Source organism: Podarcis pityusensis, assembly GCF_964106645.2.
Source record: "Podarcis pityusensis genome assembly, chromosome: 4".
Lineage (NCBI taxonomy): Eukaryota > Metazoa > Chordata > Lepidosauria > Squamata > Lacertidae > Podarcis > Podarcis pityusensis.
Window position 1 is genome coordinate 58,273,922 of NC_138027.1, and position 23,863 is coordinate 58,297,784.

The following is a 23,863-nucleotide window of genomic DNA, read 5'->3' on the forward strand; positions in this document are numbered from 1 at the left end:
AATGGGCTCCTATCGCCCCTCTCCTGCTCCAGTGTCCTCTTCCATTTCACCTAACCACAGCTTGATGTTAGGTCTGGACTAGGAAGTGCAGTTAGTTTTTTAAATTATGGTTTATCTGAACGAGCAAGGTCCATAAGACATGGTTGGAAGTTGGCTTGTTAGGATAAATCAAAGTTCAAACTAAACAGCATTTATCTACTTTGGATATAATGGCAGGCCATGTTCAATTGAAATTGGAGAAAATGCTTTTTATCTCTTTCTTGCAGCCTCACTAGAGGTGACTGCCTGTGCCCATTATGCACATGATGCTCAGTTCAGTATTCCATCCATAGCATTGTGTCCATACCTTCTCAATGAGCTATTTCGAACTTATTCCCAAGTAAGGGTATATAACATTGCAGAATTAATAATAGTTTATTGTGTGGGAAACCCAATTAAAAGAGTACAGGACTTAATTAATTTAAAATATGCTATATAGTATTTTAAAATTTTCAATGAAAAATCTGTCCAGCCCATTGAACACTGCAGTTTGATAGGCAGAATAAATTCCCAAAGCACAAAGGCTTTATTTTCTTTTACAAAACTGGGAAGCAGAGGGCTTTGCAGAAGGTGAAAACTCTTTGGTGTCATGGATAAATGAAACTTTAGTTTATTTTTCTAGAGAATCCTGTTAGTATTCTGCTTCTAAAGTCTTAAGTAGTCTAGAAGTGAACTAGTATGGCGCTCCTGTGGAGAAAGCAATGGAGCCAGTGAAGAGAGTGAATTATTTCTACATAGGAGATCTGTGGCTTCTTTCTTGAGATGTGACTCTCTTTCTCTCTTAGATTCCCAATGAAGCGCCATGGAAGGCGCCCCATGCAGAGGAATGGGACAAAATGACTATGCAAGAATTGATAGACAAAGTGTGCTGGACAAAGTGAGATGCAGTTTTATACATTCCATATTGATAAGCTCAATAGCAATAGTACCTAGAGGAAACATCTCTATCCTAAGCTGAGAAGTAACGCTATCTATTTGCTACAATAATATTAATCTTTATCATAGTGAATGATGAATTGTGTTCACAGTTGGGAGATACAGTGAAATAATGTGCATGTGGAAATGTGGCTATATTGCTCTGACAGTGTGATCATACACATGTCTACTCATGTAAGCTCTGCTGAGTTTAGGAAGAGTAAAAAAATAAATAAACAAAACAGACTAGCAGTGGAAAACTCCAAACCCCCGAACAGCAATTCAAAGGACTTCAAATGCTCCTAGAAATAAAAATGTTATCTGCCACCATAAAACTAGCAACAGGGAAATAGATTGGGGTTAAGCAACCCATGGTTTACGAAGTATGATTTTGTACCAACTCCAAGCAGCCTTGGCCAGCATGGACAATGGCCAAGCAACATCTGGAAAGCCACAGCCCTTTTAAAAAAATAATCTGGGAGCTGTTTAATTTATTTTCTCTTAGCAACTCTGGTCAATTTGTTAGTCCCATTTTCTACCAGAGGTCATTTCTAAGAACTCTTCAGTGACAGCACCACACAAGCAACATTCCATCAGTGGTGGGGAGCCTACAAGCCATGGGCTAAGGTGGTCTGCCCATGTCTCCCTATCTGGCCCAGAAGGTGCTCCTAGTTCTTCATGAAAGTTTTAAATTACCTGGTGTCATATGATACCTGGTAATTGACAGATGGGTGCCCCTGCCAGCCTGTCGAAGTGGTTTGTGGAGGGTTGGATCTTGCTCTCCCACTGGATCCAGTTCACTGCCCCTACTTTAGTGTTAGGCTTTCTTGTTTTTCTGTTTCTGTTTCTGCATTTGTTTTTCTAGCACTTAACACTTTTGTTTTTGCAGTGAGCATTCCTAAGTTAATTCTCAGCTGGGAGGGTTGTGAGACCTCCCACTCTTCTTCAGCTTCCGGGAGAATGTGGTTTAGATAAAATGAATTAAAACCAATGGTTCCTACACAAACTGAGTCCTATCCCATATTAAGCCCCAGGAAAGACCTTTGGGTGAACCTCATTTCTCTCTCTCTTATTAGAAGCCTATCGATGTGCATGTTTCATGTACTTCTATGCATTTGATCTGCCTTTGTGATCAAGATTTATGTTTTTTGAAATGGCTTCCCTTCTCTAGGATGCAATGGAGCTGAAGGGTAATCTCCATTTTTCTTCCATTCTGTTGACAAATTGAACAAATTTGCCATTATATGGCATTGCATGCTGGAATGAGATGCATGACATATATTAGGTGCCTAGTTAGGTCTGGCAAGCTCTAATGCAGCCAGAAAGCTATGTGTGTTTGATAATTTCCTATAAACTTTACATATTTCAAATGATGAATCACACAAGGGCCATACTACATACAAATAAAATAGGAGCCATCCATTTCCCTGTATAGTTAATTCTAAAGGCATGGAAGTAAAACCTTCCAGAGACATGGAGTGCATGCATGCAGTCTCTACCATGGCATGTGTGCACTGATGTTCTAAATGAGTGCTGTGCTAATTTTCTCTCTCACTTTTTAAATGTTCTCTATCAAATGTTAAGAAATTGCATTCAAAAATAATCAAAACCGAGAGAAGCTTTTGGTGAAATTTTCATGGATAGGGTACAGGGTTTTTGTTGTGCTTACCTTGCTTTCAAGGTGGCCAATGGGTGGGCTTGAGTGTCCTTTCTTTTATTCTGCAAATCATCTCACCAGCAGTCTGCACTCTGCAGCCTGCCCAGGTACCCATGCTTCAATTAAAGCCTAGGGGAACACATCAAAATATAACTCATTCCATGGAGCATTTCAGATCAGGAATCAGGGGCAGCCAGGGAGGCTGCACAGTGGTGAATAAATGTTTTCTGGAAAGATGCACACACCACTGCTCTCTTAAACTATAAGGCAAGCTCAAAATCCTACACCCACAGAAACGCTGAAGTGCCCTGACAATGAGGCAGGGAAAAACGACTCTTTTCACAGGGAAATAAAACTCTGGAGAAATATTTTGGCACAGCACTAGTTCTGGATTGATTGGAACATAAGAGCAAGAAGTCAAAGGAACATGGGAAGCTATTTATATCACTGGTCCATCTAGCTCAGCATTGACTATCCCAGGGATAGTCAATCCAGCCCAAAGTGTTGCTGAATTGCAACTCCCATCATCCCTGATCATTGGGATCATCATTGTTGTGGATGTTGGGAGATAGTCTAACAGCATCGGGAGGACACAGTGTTGGCTACTCCTGGTCTATGTTGATTGGCAGCAGCTCTCTAGGGTTGCTCATATGAGTCTTTTCTAGCCTTACCTGGATATTCCCAGGATTGTAAGCATGCCACAGATTGAAAGCATGTGTTGTACCACTAACCTACTTAGGATTGAAGACTGCTGTTATTTAGGACAAAACCCACAGCGCTGCATGCGATGCATGGTGTGCTCAGAGGTGCTTCTGAGGACCCACTTCTGAAATATTGAACAAATATTTGGACATGGGGGAGATTTGGGAGGGTCTTCCAACATTGTGCCAGAAACAGTAGATTGAAAGAAACCAGGACTGTGCACTACTTATGTGCCCTGTTTTGGTCTGATGTCAGATTCGATGGAGAAGGAGGCAAGGCAGATCAAAACTGGACCATGGACAGCTCCAAGTGAGCAACTTGCTCCAACGAAGGTTGGGAGCGGACTGGGGTCTTTTATGCCTGTTTCCAGACTGCTTCCTCCAGGTTCCGCTCCCTTGAGTGAGCTTTACTGATTTAAAGACCCAACCCTCTGGCTTGTGCACAGTCACTTCTCACCTGTTCCATAGCTTCCCTCCTGGTGCATTGCCTGTGCTGCTGGACAGCTGATGTTCACTGGGAGGCAACTGGTGCTTCAGGGTCAGGGGAAGGTGCCCATGAGAGTACTCTAGGGAAGTTCCTCTGGGGCCTCCTGTCCAACCACCTCATGTGCAATGGTTTCCCTATCTTCAGCAATCAGCTCTGAGCCCTCCACTGACTCCCCATCTGGTGCCCCTGTTGCCTCTGACTCTGTGTCCAGATCACTGATGGTTACAGTGGTTATAACATTAAGGGGGATTTTTGTATCTTGTCCCCATCCTTTGCCAAGATGGTAGTACTGGAGCATTCCTTGTTTCCTCTTAATTTCTTAAAATACTAAATATTATCAAAATACGAACAAGGGGAAATTTTTGCCTCTATTGCTTCCAGTTATGGTTCTCTCATAACAGAATATTAGTCTATATGCCAAGGAAATATTTAATTCACTCCTTTGCTTTTCAAATATCATGGAAAGAACTCTCAGCCTTTTTGGGTCACTTATTTATTGCCTTGTTTGTTTGAAGCATTTCAAGAAGGTGAGGAACAGTAACAGATTTATATGTGAAAACATGTGATAAATATTGCATGCAGTTGCAGTGTTGCTATTTCAGTGGTTGATCATTTAGAAATAATACTCTGCTGTCAAAATCATGCACAAAAAGATCAAAATGTCAGGCTTCCCTGGAGGCCAACACTTTCCTTAAGCACAGTGTGCTCTTTCAGGTAGGAACAAATGGGGCATGCTGGTTTCTGGAAAGAACTAATCAGAAAAAAATAACATTGCCTGAATAATATTTTCTCATTGGTTTTCACTTATTTGACATTTTCTTGGCTCCCTTGGTTTATAAAAGAATTAAAATTATAAAGCTGTGGGTTTTTTATTAAAAAAAATTCCTTTCAATACATGAATTATTTGATAGTCTCAAGTGGAATAGTAAATGAAAAGTTCAAAGGACCATTCAACAGGGCATTTATAGCTATGATAGAAATCTTTAGCTGCACTCCACTGGGGTGTGGGTGTGCATATATATATACACACATATAGGTACATACTGTATGTATACATGTACATGCATGCGCGCGGACACACACAGCCATTCAGTAGCTGTTGAACTTAGGACTGCCAAAGTGGAGCATTCCCCTTCCCCATGTTAAAGTGATTAATACCCAAGCCTGGTAAAGTTATTTTGGCACCTGAGGCAGGAAAAATACCTCTTTCCCTCCCTATAAATTAACTAACCATTTGCTGTCTTCTCATGATGTGCCCTGGAGATAGTGGCATATCTTGTTTTTCTTTAAATACTCAGCAGGCATGGGTGTATCCCAGCTCTTACTGGGAAGGCATCTCACCCTCCCACCATGATTGGAACTGAGATCCCCCCGCCACCGTTACATGAAAAGGGAGAATGGAGATCTTAGCTACCCCTCCCTGTGCATGCAGTAAGAGCTGTCCAGCAAGAATCCTGCACCTCCACACCTATAATGAAGGTGGGGCAGGGGGAGAGGCCAGACTCAACATTTTCCCTCTCTCTTTTGGATTTGTGTGCAGTGCTGCCAGGCGGTTTGCTACTCTGTTTGTCAATGTCGATGTTACCTCTGAGCCCCATGAGGTCTCCGCTCTGTGGTTCCTGTGGTATGTTAAACAGTGCGGTGGGACATCCAGGATATTTTCAACATCCAATGGAGGCCAGGTATAGTGAACAAATACCCCTACTCCCCCGGTTATTTGTGTTCAATAATTATGGCAATAATTTCAGATGCTCAGCTTGATTGAGTGAGGGTTGAATGTCCCCAGAGGGCAGAATATGCCCTCCATGTTCTCCATGCACTGGCCACACCATCTCTGACATTGATATTTTTGTTTGGATGGTCTGAAGGGGGCTGAATGTGCTTAGTAGCCTCTTCTAGCTTGAAAGCCCTGATAACAGGATTCTTAGCTGCACAGAGGCTTCCAGACATGGCTAGAAGCCACCTTTAGACCTTCATGCTCAACATGTGAAGGTGCTGGGTGTGTGTAGCCCAGCCAGAAGAAAAATATTAATATGAAGGGGGTTCTATTGTGGTTCATCTGTTCCATCTGGGTATCATTTTAAGCGACCAATTTGGTCTGCTGAACTATGTTGTGTGTTTTTTCTATCTTCCAGGAGAGGAAATTCATTGGAGGTTCTGGCCAAATTTGTGAGAAGATCATGGAATATCTAGGAGAGCTGGTTAAACTAGAGAAGCCTGTTACCTCCATTGATCAGACTGGTGAAAGTGTCATTGTGGAGACACTGGATCATGAAACATACGAGGTGATTTAAAAGCTTACAGTTCTAATATATACAAGGATTCTCTTTTCGTCATATAAGGAGAAGAGGATATAAAGGACATTTGTTAGTTGGGCAAAGAATCCCAACAAACAAAAATGTTCAAACGATTGTGTTCAATTAAATATCTACAGTTTGCTGTTACAAACATGAGCGAATTATGCCATGGACCTGTACACTTCCTCCCCCTCTGCTTCCTCTGTTTGTGAGAGAAGAGATGATAAACTTTCCTTCCTCATTCCTTCCTCATAGTTTACCCACAAAGCAGATCTCAAACACAGATCAAATTATGGTTTGGGATTGTGGTTTAGAAGCAAATAGAGTTTGCACAAACCATGGTTTGCCAGGTTTGGACAACAAAATTGTGAGCAGGTTGCTGCAAACCAGGAATTCAAGATTTAATCCCCCTTCATACCCTGAGGAAGCAGGAAAGGATAGAAGAGTGTGTGTAAGCCATGGCTTGATTGCCATATCTCAATGCAATAATTGATTTGGTACAGGCAACTCATGTGGGGGTTACATTCTGGGGACAGTGCATAAAACCAAAAGCATGTATAGTCAAAACACACTGGGTTCAATAGCAAGCAGGAATCCCAAAGTATTTCTTCCTTTTTACCCCCTTTCAGTCCCCTTCAAAAAATTTTTTTAGAAAAATTACTAATGTGTAATTAAATGCATGCTGGTTGCAAGTTCCTTAATGAGTTTATGCTATTGTGCTTTCTTACTTTCTTACTTTTAATTATTTCTCTTGACTGTTGTCACTGTACTCTTTCCTTGTGGTTGCTGTCCTATATGTTTTCCCAGGAGACGCCTGGGTATCTAAATGGTATCTAAAACTACCCTTGTGTTCTTTGTGTTGCAAAGAGCCTTTTCAACAATTTGTTCAGCCATTTGGAAAAATTCAAAGGTCCATTTCTGTCATCATTGGAAAAATTGCTTGTCACTTTAAATTTCTGTGACCTGTAACCTGATGCGAAGTTTGTATCCTCTTTTGTGAGTCAAATTTTCATTGAAATGTAACCGGAAGTCTCCTAGAATAACACAAGCAGTTTCAAGTATCCTGTGAAGATAGAGTTGATTTTTCTTTGTATTTCTTTTCAAGGCCCGGTATGTTATTAGTGCCATCCCTCCAGCACTTTGTATGAAGATTCACTTTAACCCACCGCTACCTTCAATGAGGAATCAGTTGATCAGCCGGGTTCCTATGGGATCAGTCATCAAATGCATAGTTTACTACAAGGAAGCATTCTGGAGGAAAAAAGGTAGTTCTTGCTGATTGAAGGGAAGGGGCACATGCAGAATCGCCCTAAATTATACTTTTTCTCACATGTTGTTCTCATGCTGTCTTCTTCAGCATCATCTTAGAGAGATAGACACATAGATGGAGAACTAGACAGGCACAATCTTGCTGTCTGTGGTTCCTTCACTGAAGGTTTTTGATCCTGCTCATGGTAGGGAGGGAGGTGATATTATTATTATTATTATTATTATTATTATTATTATTATTACTCCCCTCCCTCCTATGCTGTTTCAAAGGGTCCCCCCAATCCTCTGGCAACTTCAGGGGAAGGGAGGAAGTGGATAAAGTTGTCTTCCACCACCATTCCCTTCCAGCAGTATGGGTCTGGATCCATCCCACATGTTGAAACAGATGCATAAAGTGTATGTGTTCTTGAATCCCAAAGTGACTAACAATTCTAATAATTAAAAGCAAACAATTAAAGCAAACAATTAAAGCAAACAGTAACATTAAGATGGTGGAACAGCCGTGAAGAGACAACGCATATTAAAACCAAAGGCAGCAAACAACCCTTACTAAGACAGCATTTTAAAGGGAGTCTAAAAGGCCTGAGCAAATAGTGCCAAAAAGATACTGGACCCTCCCTGGGGAAGGTGCTTTGAAGATGGGGTTACGTCTTTTATCTTTATGATTAATGTGGTGCACTATGGAGAACAAGATCTTATGCAAAGAGTTGTCAATATTCTCTGTGCCTGAAGAATTACCATGGTAACCCAGAATCTGGCAGCCACCCAAAGACTATCCATTTCTCTCTCTTTTTTAAAGCCTGCTGTTACCTCACACAGTTGCAGAGTACAATATAGGAATCTCAGAAACTTCTAGAAATCCAAACATAATGGTGGTGCATGGCACTCTTAGGGCTCAACTCTTGGCATCTCCCAGAAGGCCAATTTGGTATAGTGGTTAGAATGCTGGACCACTCAGCCAAGAAGCTGACTGGATATCCTCGAACCAGTTGCTTTCTCTCAGCCTGGTCTATGTCACAGGGTTGTTGTGAAGATGAAATGGACAGGGGCAGAACCACACATGCCACCTTGAGTTCATTGGAGGAAAGTGTAATAAGTGTAATAATAACTAAAATAAATAAATAAATAAATATCCACAGTCAAGTGATCTTGGGGACATTAGTCTAGGTGGGAATAATTCTTCCTGGGACCTACTAGGAGGGCTTTCTAAAGGCCCTTTCACTATGTAGTTTCTCCCAACCACTTTAAGTAGCTGTGTATTGTGACTTTTAAATTGCTGCATATACCTTGCATTAAATTTAATGTTCCTGTGGTGCCCCTGTTGTCAAGAGATGTTGTTAAGATATATTATTTAGAGGCATGAGAGTGACATAGTTGTTAGAACTACCTAGATTACTGATACATGGATTCACTTTTCACTCCCATTTCAGATTATTGTGGCACCATGATAATTGAAGATGAGGATGCAGCTATTGGTTTGACACTAGATGACACTAAACCCGATGGAAGTTTTCCAGCAATAATTGGGTAAGGAATACTAAAAAGCCGCCTTCTGAGTCTTTTAAGAGAGGAAGAGAATCAGAAATGAAATGTGAAGAGACTATCATTTGTGTCTTGACTTAAGCATGTACCATACATGCTTGACTTGAGCAACTGTACCATACACTTGGGAATTCATTCTATACAGAAAAGCAACCATAATACAGGGCATTGGCTTTATATATCCTGTAGGGGTATAAAAAGCTGTCTGTGAAGAAGAATTCTTGTCTCGGTCTACTATGTTTGAGTTTGCACCTATTTAGTTTATAACCTGCATACCTTTTCACACATTTTTTGGTAACAGGCAAGTGTGGAGTTTCTTGTTTCCTGTGTGTACAGTGCATAAGCTGTGCCAACCAGGTGTCAAGTGCCCTTGGGCGCTTCCATGAGAAAAATCCATGCTTCCCCCTTTCCAGTATGGTGTCTGCTCCTCCACATGCAGCTGCTGGGTGACCTTGGGCTAGTCACACTTCTCTGAAGTCTCTCAGCCCCACTCACCTCACAGAGTGTTTGTTGTGGGGAAGGAAGGGGAAGGAGAATGTTAGCCGCTTTGAGACTCCTTAGGGTAGTGATAAAGTGGGATATCAAATACAAACTCCTCTTCTTCTTCTTCTTCTTCTTCTTCTTCTTCTTCTTCTTCTTCTTCTTCTTCTTCCACAATGTCATGGAAGGAGAGACAAAGTGAGATGGCTGGTGTTTCTGTGTTGTCACATTGTGTGGAAAGATGCTACCTGACAGAGTCTGCATAAGTCTTGAAAAAGGGCTTTATGACATGATTGAAAACCACTGGCATCATATGGTCTTAATCTAAACTATAATTATTATTGATTCTGTTATGATGATAGAAGTAAGAATCTGTTCTATATTATTGTATTTTAGTTTTATCCTTGCTCGGAAATGCAGAAAATTGACTCACCTCACCGCGGAGGAAAGGTATGAACAATAAACCTCTGGATTTTGTTTCTGGCAGCCCAAGATGTTCCTTTCTTTCCATTCCCGTATGGACTTCCCTGGTTTTGTATGTGAGCTGCAACTGGTCTGTGACTGAAATAATAAATTCATTCATTCATATGGTGGTAGAATCAGTGGAGACTGACCCACTAGGGCAAGTGGAGCACTGTTCCACCAGCCTCAACCAACCCTCACCTCCTTTCTTACTTACTTACAGCCAGACCAGGTGGTTGCACTGCCAGTCAAGTTCCTCCTCCTTACTCCCAGTGTTGCCCCATGTAGAGCTCAGCAGCAAAGACCTTTATGCACTAACAGGTCTATGCAGCTGTTTAAACTTTCTTGACAAGCCATTCATTTTATTGGGGGTTTTTTTGGGGGGTATTGTTTTGTGTTTTGTTGTGCTTGTATATCTTGTGCACTGCTTTACATCTTTTACATGAGCAGGCAGCATACAAATATTCTTTGTAAATAAACAAATAAATGATTCTGCTGCAAATATATTTCATATAGGTTTTGACTCCCAGGACAAAATGGAGTCAAGGAAGTAATGATGTTTTTGATGGTTTCGATGGTCTCCAAAGTTTAAAGTATTTCATTCGGTGCATAGTTACTACGACTCCGCAGTCCAGAAATTGATATATACAATGCACGGTCATAACATCTATGACAACATAGTGCAAGAGGGTGGGCCTGGAGTCAGCCTTGTTCTTGCAACAGATGATGAGCTCTATGGGCAGGGGCGGGGGAGCTCCTCCTGCAGCAGTCTTTGTGTATGTGGGAACATGTCCAGAAGACCCACCAACGATGCATCAAAGCTTATTTTCATGCATGGATTCCACACTGTGCCTTTGTGCAATTTTAGTATGCACCCAATCAGTTTATGGGAGTCATTTGTGAAACTGGCTCATAGCAAGCACAGGGGATACGATGCAACTCTTGTGACACAGAGCAGCCTGTTATGCATTTTTTAAAAAGTGAGAATCCCACTGATCAGCCATTGGGTGGGGAAAGGAAAGGGGGTCATTTCCATTTGCTTCTATCCTCCTATGAACAGACAATTGGCAAAGCTTTGTTTTAGCCTTTTAAAGGAAGAGTTCCATGCATACAGGCCCATCTATTCAAACTGCACACATAGGATCTGTTTGCACATGTGGCTACTCAGTAGGGCCATCCAGAGAAATTTTGCTACCTGAGGAAGAGCACAAAAGGCAGAGTCTCCAAGGCTGGCCAAGTTATTTTGGTACCCAAGGCAGAAAATCCCATAAGCACCACTTTCCCTTTCCTCACATTAAAAATGCAGCAATAATGTTTGCTGCCTGTTTGTGACACTACAGTAAGCTGCCCCAGGTTGCAGTCTCACTCAGAAGGCCAGCAGCCCAACAATAGGGCTAGCCTTGTTGCTGCTGATGTTGTATGCAGACTGTGTGTGGGGTGGTGGTCCCTAGCAGTCTCAGGCCCATGATGTTTATGAGGGCCTTTAGAATGTATAGCACCAATCCCTGTAAATATTAATCTTAGAAACTGAGGTGATAAAATCCAGATTCAGAGCAAACTATAGTTTGTTTCAGAAACGTAAGCTCAGCAATATGTTTTTTCTTGTATTTCTGCTATAGGAAAAGAAGGATCTGTGAGCTCTATGCAAAGGTGTTGGGATCCCAGGAAGCCTTGCATGTAAGAGGATAATATATATTGTTTTTATTAATGATTAGCTCTGATGATACAGCTAGCAGGGCTTCATGCATTCTCCTCCTTTAGCAGATGAATCCTAGTAATTTTTTTGTATGACAATACTCTGGCACCAAATCTTCCTCTGAGGCCCCAGGACAGTGCTTGAACATCTTTTGGAAGATTTCTAAGACTAGTCATCTTGGATTAGTTTTCTGAGGTCATGGTCCGTGAAGCTGGACACACAATCCATGACCTCAGAAAACCAGTAGGTTCACTTTGAGTGTTGGTATTTGGGAATATTTCACATGTGGATCTCAGTCAACCACGTGAGGGTTTTCAAAGATGTATTTTGCATTTCAATTTTTTCAAAGATGGACTTTGAAAGCACTTGCTATATTTTTTGTACCTTATTATAATACATTTCTAAGAAACCTTTAACAAAGCAGTGGGGCAGAGCGGGATTAAAGTTTATGTGTGTTACCCATTTTCTTTTCTCTTTTAAAGTATTTTTACCTACACTTTTAAATGTGCTACCCGACCTGTATTTTCAAATTGGAGTGGCTTTATCTGTAAATAGATGTGTAAATTTTGAAGTGACATGAGAAATCACTGGGTATTCCTCACAGATCTCTGAAATAAGTTTTCTGATTTTTTTGTTTTGTTTTTTAAGCTTCCTCTGTTACTTTTAACCCTGTTAACTCTGCCTTTCTAGCCAGTGCACTATGAAGAGAAGAACTGGTGTGAAGAACAATATTCTGGGGGGTGCTATACAGCCTATTTCCCACCAGGGATAATGACTCAGTTTGGAAGGTATGTTAACAATAAGCAAGGATGTTTCATTACAGAAAGAAACCTGAGGAGATTATAACATCTGAAATACAATTCCCTAGCTTGTGATTACGCGATGACTGGCAGGAGGTTGCATTTGTTTCAGCAGTTAATAAAAACTGTAATCAGATTCATGTTTTGTTGTTGATTGGCGACCATGCCTTTAATGAGTTAATTAGCTCCAAACAGCTCAGTCCTATGCAAGAGATCCCAGGAAAGTGTGCATCCTTAATTAAAGGGGTACTAGAACGTCTAAGTGTTGGTGAGAGTTTGCAGGTGTTCAGTAAAAGTAACTTCCTCACTCAAGATAAAGCATTTATTATTTGGAAATATCTGAAGCATATTATCTGAAGCAAAGGTTTTATGTTGCTACTTATATCAGTGCCATCAGCCCAGAGCATCCTTGCATACATAACAGCTCTGATTAACATTCAGTTACAACCCTTGAGTTTATAATATGTCTCTAATAAATCAAAGTAGTAAGCTAACAAATTACGTAATTAATGTTGGAATTCAATGCATTTGCCCAACAAGGGTGCTCTGTATGTGGACTCAGATTTCTGTGCCTTGAAAACTTTCTGTATCAGAAGACTGTTACGCAATTCTAGTCACCTTTCCTCTCCTCAGAAAGGATTTCATAAAGTTGGGAAAGGGGGCCAGAAGCAATCTGCCATAGGTTGCAATGCTGATGTGGTAGAATGATATTAGGAATGCTCTTGTCTCTGACTTACGCTTAGAGAAATGGGTCCCTCATGCTTTATATATTCTGTGCCTCTTTTAAAGGGTAATTCGTGAGCCAGTTGGGAGAATCTTCTTTGCAGGCACTGAGACGGCTTCAGAATGGAGCGGCTACATGGAAGGTGCAGTGCAGGCTGGAGAGAGAGCCGTCAGAGAGGTACAGTGAGTCCTGAGTAAAAAGGCCTTGTGAGGCTGCAATCCTATACTCACGGATCTAGGAGTAAGCCGCACTGGACTCAATGGGCCTTTTTTCTTTCATAGGGGCATATAGGATTGCACTGCTGATATGTTTGAATAAAGGGCAATTGTATTTGCTGGTTAAAATATTTGTATTCCACGATTTGGCCAAGCAATTTAAGAGACACCCATTAAAAGCAAATAATCAACAAAAACAAGCAAGCCACCAAAGTGGGAAAGTCAGTACATAAAATCACAGAAGGAAGGGTAGTGGTGGTCAAATGAATCCCAAAATGCGACAAAAGAAAGGGAAATGGACTGGAATTCTAAGAGGGTTGCAAAACATGGGTGCCACAACTGAACAGGCCCTGTCTTACCAGCTGGATCTCTGATGGCTGCAGACTGCTGAACACATTCTCTGTTTGTAACTGTGCTTAAAATAATGCAATACATTTTAAAATTGGAAAGAGATCTTGAAATTGGATATTAGGGATTAGGGCAGGCCTGCAGTATTTTGGACTATTCCCAGGAAATAGTCCATTTTAAAGTCAGTTGAAACTTTACTTGGTTTGCAGATGCAGGATTTATTCCCATGGCAGCATCTGTGGGGGCAACGTTTTGCCTAGCTTGTTTTGATATGCCCTTAAATCTTGGGCCCTTCTGATAAATTTGCATTACGTGTGAATCTGTGCACCTCCCACTCATTTCAGAAAGATCTGAAACCTTGGTGTGCATTTAGCGTATAATTTTCGGGAAGCCTTTACCAATGTATTTGGAAATAAAAGGAAGCCATGTAAATGTTATCTTCATTTTTAGATATTGCACTCAATGGGGAAGATTTCGGAAGCAGAAATTTGGAAGTCAGAACCAGAATCACTCGTAAGTTTGCAGTTCTTCCTTTAAGGTGAAATAGTGCTGGATTATTATTAATTTTATCACCCATTTTGTGACATGCTATATACAGGATCTGTAACTAACAGTGAAACCTGTGCATGTTTTGTCACAAGCAAGTCCTGCATAATTCCATGGCTGTTAGTTATACCCAAATAGATGTGACTGAGTTTGCCACCTAAGAAGAACTTCACATTTGCCTTACACTAATAGTGAATGTTCTTTCATCCAGGATGTCCCAGCCCTGCCAATCACTACCACCTTTTGGGAAAGGAACTTGCCTTCTGTACCTGGACTTCTCAAGTTGTTTGGCTTCTGTGCTCTCTTGACATCAGCGACTGCAGTAGGGCTCTGCACATTTAAAAGGGGACTTCTGGTGAAAAACTGAAAACCGATCTGTGAATCTAATAAGAATTGGCAGATGTGTGTGCATTTGCACGATCATTTTACTCTTGCCAGGTAGTGATGAATGCAATTCTCAATTATCCCATGTATTTCTCCTATGAAACTTTATCTTGCAAAAGGGTCCAATATGTATTTCTGAGGCCAGTACAAAGTGGGCTGCTGCTGTTATTATTATTTTGGGGTGTTTTTTTAAAGTGGTCTGGTGGAGCCCAGTGTATTGCCATGACGTTTTCCTTTTTTACAAAATCAACTACTATGTTGATCTCACCACAGTGGCAAAGCAAAAACCATTGCACAGTGGGAGAAAAGTAGTTGATCGAACATTTCCACTGCCTCCAAATGTTTTGGGAGAATGAAAATTAAACGAAGAGATTATCTGAGTGAATAAATTCCAGGGTCAACATTCTACACAAATTTAGGGGTCTATTTCTTCAGAAGTACTTTTTGGTTTCTGTTCTTGGGGTTTGTTTGTTTTTTTTGCAGAGAAGGGTTGCCAAAAAGCTGGAAGGAGTCTCTTTTTTTTTTTTTTTAGGGATTCCACACTCCATGGCACATTTTCTAGAACACATAGGCAACCTACTATTCAACCATGTGTTAACTCCGAGAATGCAAGAGCAGTTGCACCTGAGTGAACCCAACAAATGAAAACACACATTTTTAAGGCTTGAGTTATGTGTTTGCAAATATTTTATTTTACATGGCCAAGCCTTAATCTGGTCATTAAAAATACCAGGACCAGATTAAAGCGTGCGAGGGGGTTGGGGAGTATTGATGCTGTTGGGACTCCTGGTTAGACACCCTCCCCCTTGTCACTTCCTGCCTTTGACTTGTGGCATTATGAAGAACTAGGAATGTAGGAAAAGTGTAAATCACTACGCACTCAGATTTGGACTTTCCAAAACAGTATGTGAATCGGAGCACAGTTCCCTGCATTTTTGTGGTGCAGTTGTCCAATCAAGCAATGTTCACAATAATGCAGATATTAGGAGGAAGATATTAGTAAAAAAAAGGTAATATTTAAAATGCAGATGGGGAAATAGGTTTGTTAAAAAGTGTACATTAGCCAAAGTTGCATAAAGCTTTCGTGTTTATTAGGAGAAATTCGCTCTAACATGCCTGTGAATTTTCATGAGTATTTCTTAAAACATGGCAAATTGCTGCAAAATGTTGAGAACTGAATTTAAGACGGGGGAAATGTGAAACCTGAGAGTACCAAAATGGACACATCCTTCCATCCGAAGAAGGAACCTATCAACTCAGGCTAAATACAGGTGCAAATCCCAGTTAGGGGTCATTTCCAGTGCTGCTTTTCCTTTCTCATGTCTTTGGCAGTACAAATCAGGGAATAAATTACCAAAGATGATAATCTACAAGGAGCAGCCATATACTGAATCAGAAAATTGGTCCATCTAGCCCAGTAATATCTACCAACAGGTTCTGGTTCTTAAGTAGATGCCCAACAACTTAGATCTTTAAGCTGGAGGTGTAACCTGGGAGCTTCTACAGCCAAAGCCTGCTCTCAGCCAATGGCCTCTCAAAACAGCATTGTGATGATTATCACATGGAACGTGTAGACGTTGTTTTGTGAATTGTGAAAGATTCCTGTCTGTCATCTTAATCTGACCACTGCAGAGTTATGAAGACTTGTGTACCCTGAGCATTTAGAAATGCCTGGCATTGTGAGTAGCTGAGGAAAGAAAACTAGTGCTGCACTTCACGCAGGGAGGGGCCAACGTGAACTCCAGCAGTACGTGGGCAAAAGAGAGGAAATAATATTGAGATGGACAAAGAACTGTGCATGGTATAAGAGTGCAGCTCCCTAGATAATTCCCTTTTAGAGTTTTGGTTTCTAAAAACATGCAGGCATCCAAACATTTCTAGCTTTTCTATATGAGTACTGGACACTTGACTACAACTTCTTATTTCTTAAATGAAACCATGATTTTCAGGATCCGAGCTTCAGCAATAGATACTTGATTTTGAATTTTGACAACCATACCATATGGAAAGGTATCTTAAAACGTAACATGGAGTCCATGTCTACCTCTGAGGCTATGGGAAAGGTCCTTTCAAGAACCGTCATCTTGAAGATCTATTATTTTAAAAGTGTATAAAAATGATACTAGCTTTCTTTTGCACTTCCTGGATTTGCAGTAGGAACTAAATCTATGTTTACTTCCTATCTGATATTAACATCCTCGTCAGGTTAAAATGATTTATTATTTCTATGTGTGAAAGTGCTTCTGCTTTGGTTTCTAATGAGATGGCACGCAGGAAGTACACTGTGGGAAGGGTCTTGAAGCCCATTTTTCACCTACAAAATGGAACTGCAACATCTTGCTGCTCAAGTAGCTCCAATGAAATCAAGACGGCCAACTAGAATGACATTTCAGAATGCCAGATTTCAATCTGTTGGGAAGTCTGTTGCTTGCCTCTGGCTGTTTCTCTGTGCTCTGGCTATGCAGTGTGCCACTGGGAGCTGAAGACATCCATTTAACTTGAGAGAGCATCTCTTAGGAATTTGAAAGACAGAGGAACAAGCTATAGGACAGACATGATGTTTCTTTTGTGGTATTATGGGAGAGTCATATACTTACCAAAAGATTTCCAAGTCTTGGAGTTGTTCTGCATTTTTTTTTCTAAACCAGGATTACCTTTTACTAATGACATTGTGACTCCCTGGGAGTTACATATGTATATTTATACTAACTTCCAAGTTGACCATACCTTGACCAAAATGATATGCCAAGGTTTATTAGTTTTTGGCCTGATGAATTTACCATCCTCTTCCCCTGGATGGTGTTATGTTTTTTGTTTCTATTCTTTGTACAGACTTAGGTTTGTTAACAGTATCCCAGGGCTGCTGTTATTAAGATATTTCCCCTTTTTTCATAATGGATCACTTTCCCACAATTTACTTGCGGGTACAGAGGAAATTTTAGGGCAGTAGCCAGAACCTGAGGGGGCTCCCAAGGCACAGCAAAGGACCTTGTTGCACACTGTGGCCTCCACCCCTGCCCCCTTTTCTTTTCCAGGTGACACTATTGGAGGCTGTTTCCATGTTCTCATAAGCTTCAGAAGCAGTTTTCAGGCAATTGAGGGGCAGGTTTTTAAGTAGTAAATGTTGGTTTTGGGTAATGAGAATTCAACCTGTCTATGTGTGGCCTCTCTCCTGCCCAGCCTTGTGGCTCCTGGCTTGAAACTGAAAAGGTTCAAAGCAAAGGTCATTGGTTGGTTGTTGGGCTTCAACTCCCACCAGCCTTAGCCAGCATGGCTAATAGGCAGGGATAATGGGAGTTGTAGGCCAAAAGTTCTTTACCTCTAGCTTAGAAGTGTACTCTTCCCAGTTTCAGGCAGTGGAGGAATATTGTCTCAGCAAAGGGCTGAAGCATTATGAAAGCTGGTAAGGTCTGTTCTGTTCCCATCTCCCTGGAAGACCTGGCTGTGCTCCATTAAATGACCCTTGTGGTGTTCTGGAACTATTGTTGTTTGTTTACAAGATGGAAGAGATGGAGATTCTGCTGGAGTTTTGGAACCCAAGGAAAGTGGAAGGACCACATCCTCAAGCTGGGATGATGTAGGAGGTGGTGCTAAAGATTTCCCCCGAGTGGGACAGCCTGTATATCCTCATCTTCCTGAAGGCTGTGCTGGGTTCTGGGACCATGCCAGCAATTCTAGATCCTTCCCTTTTTCTCACAGAGGGAGCAAGCACTGTTCAATTGCTTCTTTTCATCAATCAGAATGTGCTTGGCTTTATCACTAATTAGAATCTGTTAGTCAAAACAGTGGTGAAGCTAATTCCATTTTAATTATTAAAGAAATTAGTAATTCAAGGCAGTGTTCCTGTGCACACTTACTAGGGGCTAAATCTTACTGAATTCAATTGAACTTTTTTCTTAAGTAATAATAATTCCTCAAATGTCACTTGTCAGATTGATATTTTCTAAACAAGGAACATTATGGTAATCGGATGTCAAAGTCTGATTATTATTTCACCTGAATGCAAAAATGTATCACACAGTTGGGTCTTTGAAGGCAAGTCTGTGATAATAACAGGTTGCAGAGTCAGATCACTGGTCCATTTATCCCAGGATTGCCCACTCTGGCTGGTAGCAGCTTGGTATCTGAATTCATTTTAGCTACAGGTGCCAGAGACTGAACCTGAACGTCAGCATGCAAAGCATCTTCTCATCCACCAAGCAATGGCCTCTTCCCCTCAGGGTCTGTCATGAAGCATTTTACATTTGTGCTTCATAGTTCATCCTCTCAGAGCTTTGCCACAGTCCAGTCATCTTTTGGAAGCATCATAAACACTTGTCTTTGGGCTAAAGAGATGGGACATTAGCTGTGTGTCTCTTTGCTATCTGGGTTTGGTTTTTGCTTTGTTTTGTTTTTCGGTAACGTATTAGATATTATAAAATATGATGTGATGTGACATTTTAGCACGGTGAGTCTTCCTGTCAATAATGTGAGGCGGGGGTCAAAGAAATGACCAACCTGAGGTCACTTTATACCAGATATGGGGCACCTCCAGATGTTGCTGAACTATGAGTGCCATCAGTCCCAGCAAGCACCAGCAATAGTCAGGGATGATGGGAGTTGCAGTTCCGCAGTATCTGGAGGGCCAAAGGCTCCCCCGCACCTTGCTTTATACACTGGTTTTGTTGGAAATTACAAAGACTGGAGAGGAAAGAGGTATGAGACCACAGAAGCTCTGGGTTTCTTCCTATGTATAATTTGGGTGTCAGTGACGGCCATTCAGGTAGTATGAGAGGATCTGTAGCACCTGTAATATTTAGTTTATAGAGAGGAGGGGACAGTGAGCATACAGCTGTTTGTGGTTTGTTCTGCTTTAGTATCCCATCAACATCATAAGATAGGGCAAGAGACCAGACTTAATAAAGAAGCATTTCCCTATACTGTTGTGAGTAAGCATGCAGCCCTAGGAGTATTTGGCAGAACTGAGGGAGGCGGGGAACAAAGACAGCACATTTTATGCAAAATGTAATTTCCTTTACTGCACTCCTTTCCCCTGTTCTAACTAAGTTATGATGTAGCAGTCACATAAATTCACCCATCAGGCATGAAAAAGTGGGTTGTGAATTACTTTTTGATCATTTTCAAAAAAGCACTCAAACACTCTCAACAATCCTCAGCTCTTCCATTTAATCATTCTTTTCCACAAATGTTTTGTTTCCCCGCTTTCTTCAGTTCCTCATTTCTTGAGATAAATGAGAATGTGGAGATTTTTGGGGGGGAGGGGGAGAGAATGCAACTGCTTTTCAGAAACAGAAATCGGTTGCACATTAAAGTCTTACCTCTGGTCTGGAAGTTGGCCTATGAGATTTGGTGGATGAATGATCCTGCCTTTAGGCAAGAGGTTGAACTTGCTGAACTTCTGTTCTTTCAGCAACATTTCTTGGAAGCATGTCCCACATATTTCAATATAACTTTCTTCTACATCCATCCATGAATGGAAACAGGTTTCTGGGCATGAATTTACACTAACAGTATAAAAGGTTGCTATGGGAAAACCCCAAGCCAACACATGGTGCGGGTACCACTAAGTTCCAGCACCATGCAAAGAATTTAAAGTGCCTGCCATCTCCAATCACCTCTTTAGCTGAGGAGAAAGCAAGAACTGGGGTCAATACAGGGATGATGTTTTCTTCAACCTTCTTATCTACCAAGTGATTAATCTTTCAGAGCTGATAAATGCTGATCATACCTAAGATAACGGGAAAGGAGAAGAGGAAGGTTTTACAAGCCAAATACTGGGCACTCAGCATGTTGCAATTCCACCACCACCACCAGGCTAGGACCAACATCTTTAACAGCAGAGTGTTTTATTCTCATGAATTTATAAACTTCTTTGAGAGTTCAGAACCAAAATCAGGGTCAGATGGGAGAAGGAAGATCCAAACTGTTAAGCTGTCACCTCATAAATTGTCTGTGTTAGACTTCAGAAAATGACAGCATCTTAATCTTTTGAGGTGTGTTTCGTTAACTTACAACCGACTATTTTGCATCATACTTTAACTAGCATCCTATTTCTTGTTTATGGACAAAAATGTGTATGATGTCATACAACATTACAGGAAAAGAACACAGAGGTTGCCTTGCTTGGATCCTCAGAGGAAATGTCCATCTAAGGTTGTACTCTATCAATGTGTAGTGCAAGCCTGCATATGTCTGCTTAGAAGTAAGTGCCACTGAGTTTGGTGGGATTTACTCTGTGGTCTAAACCACAGAGCCTAGGGCTTGCTGATCGGAAGGTCAGTGGTTCGAATCCCCGCAACAGGGTGAGCTCCCGTTGCTCGGTCCCAGCTCCTGCCAACCTAGCAGTTCGAAAGCACGTCAAAATGTAAGTAGATAAATAGGTACTGCTCCAGTGGGAAGGTAAACGGCATTTCCGTGTGCTGCTCTGGTTCGCCAGAAGCAGCTTAGTCATGCTGGCCACATGACCCGGAAAAACTGTCTGTGGACAAATGTCGGCTCCCTCTGCCAGTAAAGTGAGATGAGCGCCACAACCTCAGAGTCATTCGCTACTGGACTTAACTGTCAGGGGTCCTTTACCTTTACCTTTTTAAGTGGATATAGGACTGCAGCCTCCATTGGTTAGCTAGGTGCCTCTGTGGAGCTTACAAGAAGGGCATGACAGAGATTTCCCTTCACACTAGGAATTTAATTACTTCCTCTGAAAGGCATTATAGGACTGTAAGGCACACAACACAGCATGGAGTTTGATGACATTTTTAAGTAAGTGCTTGTTCTGTGCAGTGCCACTTGACTCTCTGCGATATGTGATTGGAAATCTGACACAATTTTAAACCTGCACTTCACTGATTCAGTAAAGACAGCGCGTATGCTGCTATGGCTACAATATTTTTTAATGAATGTCTGGGTCAGTGTTTTATTTGACCAGGGTGCTTATTGTAAGTTAACCCTAGTGCCATAGTTTTGATGCGCCTTGTTGAGACATATCACCAAAGGGTGTGTGTGTGTGTACATGCCCAATTCTGGAATGGGCAGCAGGCTACAATACCAGCATCTTTTGAGGGAGACAATCCATTCATCACTTCATTTGTTTATTGAGGGTGTGTGTGTGTGTTGTGGATAATGAATACAAATATTTTGGCATAGAGTGCATAGAGCCTTACCCCATTGTCAACTGCAGTACAGTGGTACCTCGGGTTACAAACACCTCGGGTTACAAACACTTCGGGTTACAGACTCCACTAACCCGGAAGTAGTACCTCAGGTTAAGAACTTTACCTCAGGATGAGAACAGAAATCGCGCGGCGGCAGTGGGAGGCACCATTAGCTAAAGTTAAGAACGGTTTCAGGTTAAGAATGGACCTCCAGAATGTATTAAGTTCTTAACCCGAGGTACCACTGTACTCAGATCAATATGTCAAATTGAGGGAAAGTGACACTTAGGACATAGTGAACTAAGGACTCTGTGCACCACTGATGTTGATGAAGGCTGTTGAATAAGAGGAGCACGGCAACATTTCACTGTATCTTTTCTGTAAATGACTATGGTGTTGCCCTACAGGTTATAGATAAGGTTGCAAAAACTGGAGGGGAAGGAACATGGAGAGCCCAGGAGACAATGAAGAGAAAAAGGTGCTGCTAAGTGTGCACTAATTGCCCCTTATATCAATGCATTTGAAAGCCATTGTATCTGTTCAAATACTGCAGAGCTGTAACTATTGTATTGCTGTTTTAAATGTCAAAGGGGTCAGAAAAATCAGCTGTTGCACTTGGCAGTGAGAATTGGTGCATAGTTCATTAAAGGGCCCCTCTCTGCACTGAGTCAGATGAATATTCTGGCAATACCCTGTTAAAGGCTTTAGAAACATTGTCATCTTTGCTGCAAGATGTCCTGTTCCAAGATAACACCTGAATTCTAATTATCAGTGGAAATCAAGCAGATTATTAAGTGCTGGAGAGAAGACCAATGCCAACATTTTAAAACCGGTGACCTGCTCGCATAGAGATTAACTTAACATACTTATAAGCAGCCAGCTTCAAGTATGTCTACTCTTATCTGTCTTTGAGGTCTGATCCCTGCGTGTCCACACTGGGTTGAAGTTGTACTGGCTCCACCTGATCTGCGTGGGGATCTGCTCTGCAGGGCCTGTATGAGCAAGGCTGTCTGCAGGACACTTATATTTTTTTCAGTGATTTTAACTAAGTTTTCTCTGGTAGGAATATCCTGGCAGCAGATATGAAGAAGTGCAGAAAAGGTTGCAATACTGTGATATCTGAAGAACATTTAGCATGCATCTCCTAAAGGCTGGGACACTAAAAAGCTGTCCATGAGTAAAATTTCAGTTTTTCAAACTCAAAAAGTAAACTTAAAAAACTTTATATGCATGCATTCCGGCCACAAAAACACATGCACATGAGAATTAATACATCCACCGTCTTGGATGTTGGCCTGTCCAAATCTGCAGTGATTTTTTAAATAGTGACTCACTTTTCAGAAAGGTCCTCCATGCTCATTAACACTCTCAGAAAGAGAAGGGCTCTACTTTATCCTAACGGGATGGGCTCTACTTTCTCTAGCTGATTTCATCTTCTGGAAAGTCCCATTCCCCCAAGAGGTTCAGTTTATGGAACTGAAACTAGCATAACATTAGTCTAGAATATTACTGTGCTATAAGAACTGTGTCCAGAGGCAGGCTTCTAAAGTTTAAGCCTATTTTGAAGAGTGGAGAAATAAAATATTTGCTTCGCAGAAAAGGAAAAATTACAGCACACTAGGAAAGTGTGTGCTTGAAAACTGGAAGAGCTAATCCACAGGAGACCTGGGCAAGTTTGAACAGTGCAATTAAAAGTTAACAGTTCTCCCTAAGTAAATGTACCCATTGATTAAACATAATATTCCTTCCAGCATCTTCTTCCCTGAAACCTTATTAATGGCTGAGCTTCTGTTCCAGTGGAAATAAAAGCAAAAATCTTCAAAGCAGGTTTTTATAAAGGGGGTTTTAAATTAAATAATTTATACTGACCTAACCTGCAGCTGAGCTTTCTTCTCCTTTGATCACATACTAGTACTAGTCGTTGTATCTGTTTTGTACAAGTGTAACATCACAGTATCAAGATATGGATTCAGTCAGTCATGGTTTGTTTGTGCCTTACATGATTGTGGCGTTTTCTTAAGTGCCTCTGTGGTGGCTATCTCGTCTTGAGTCCCTTATTATGTTCCTTTTTCTGTTCTAGATATCTTTATCTGGCAGCTGTGAACCTTTTTAAAAGTTCAACCCAAAGGAATAAACATTGCCACACTGAA

At 41.2% G+C, this 23,863-nt stretch overlaps 1 protein-coding gene across 1 annotated transcript in view; it reads left to right on the top strand.

Moving 5' to 3' along the window:
* Window positions 1-23,863, top strand: part of LOC308476393 (amine oxidase [flavin-containing] B-like) — a 46,488-nt gene extending 22,625 nt beyond the window's left edge. Inside the window, exons 5-15 of the mRNA XM_081003932.1 lie at window positions 825-916; window positions 5,340-5,481; window positions 5,935-6,084; window positions 7,202-7,361; window positions 8,796-8,892; window positions 9,784-9,837; window positions 11,469-11,526; window positions 12,236-12,333; window positions 13,135-13,246; window positions 14,083-14,145; window positions 14,390-23,863. Of these exons, the coding sequence (XP_080860058.1) occupies window positions 825-916; window positions 5,340-5,481; window positions 5,935-6,084; window positions 7,202-7,361; window positions 8,796-8,892; window positions 9,784-9,837; window positions 11,469-11,526; window positions 12,236-12,333; window positions 13,135-13,246; window positions 14,083-14,145; window positions 14,390-14,545 (1,182 nt within the window). The 3' untranslated portion in view covers window positions 14,546-23,863. The remainder of the gene's footprint in view (window positions 1-824; window positions 917-5,339; window positions 5,482-5,934; window positions 6,085-7,201; window positions 7,362-8,795; window positions 8,893-9,783; window positions 9,838-11,468; window positions 11,527-12,235; window positions 12,334-13,134; window positions 13,247-14,082; window positions 14,146-14,389) is intronic.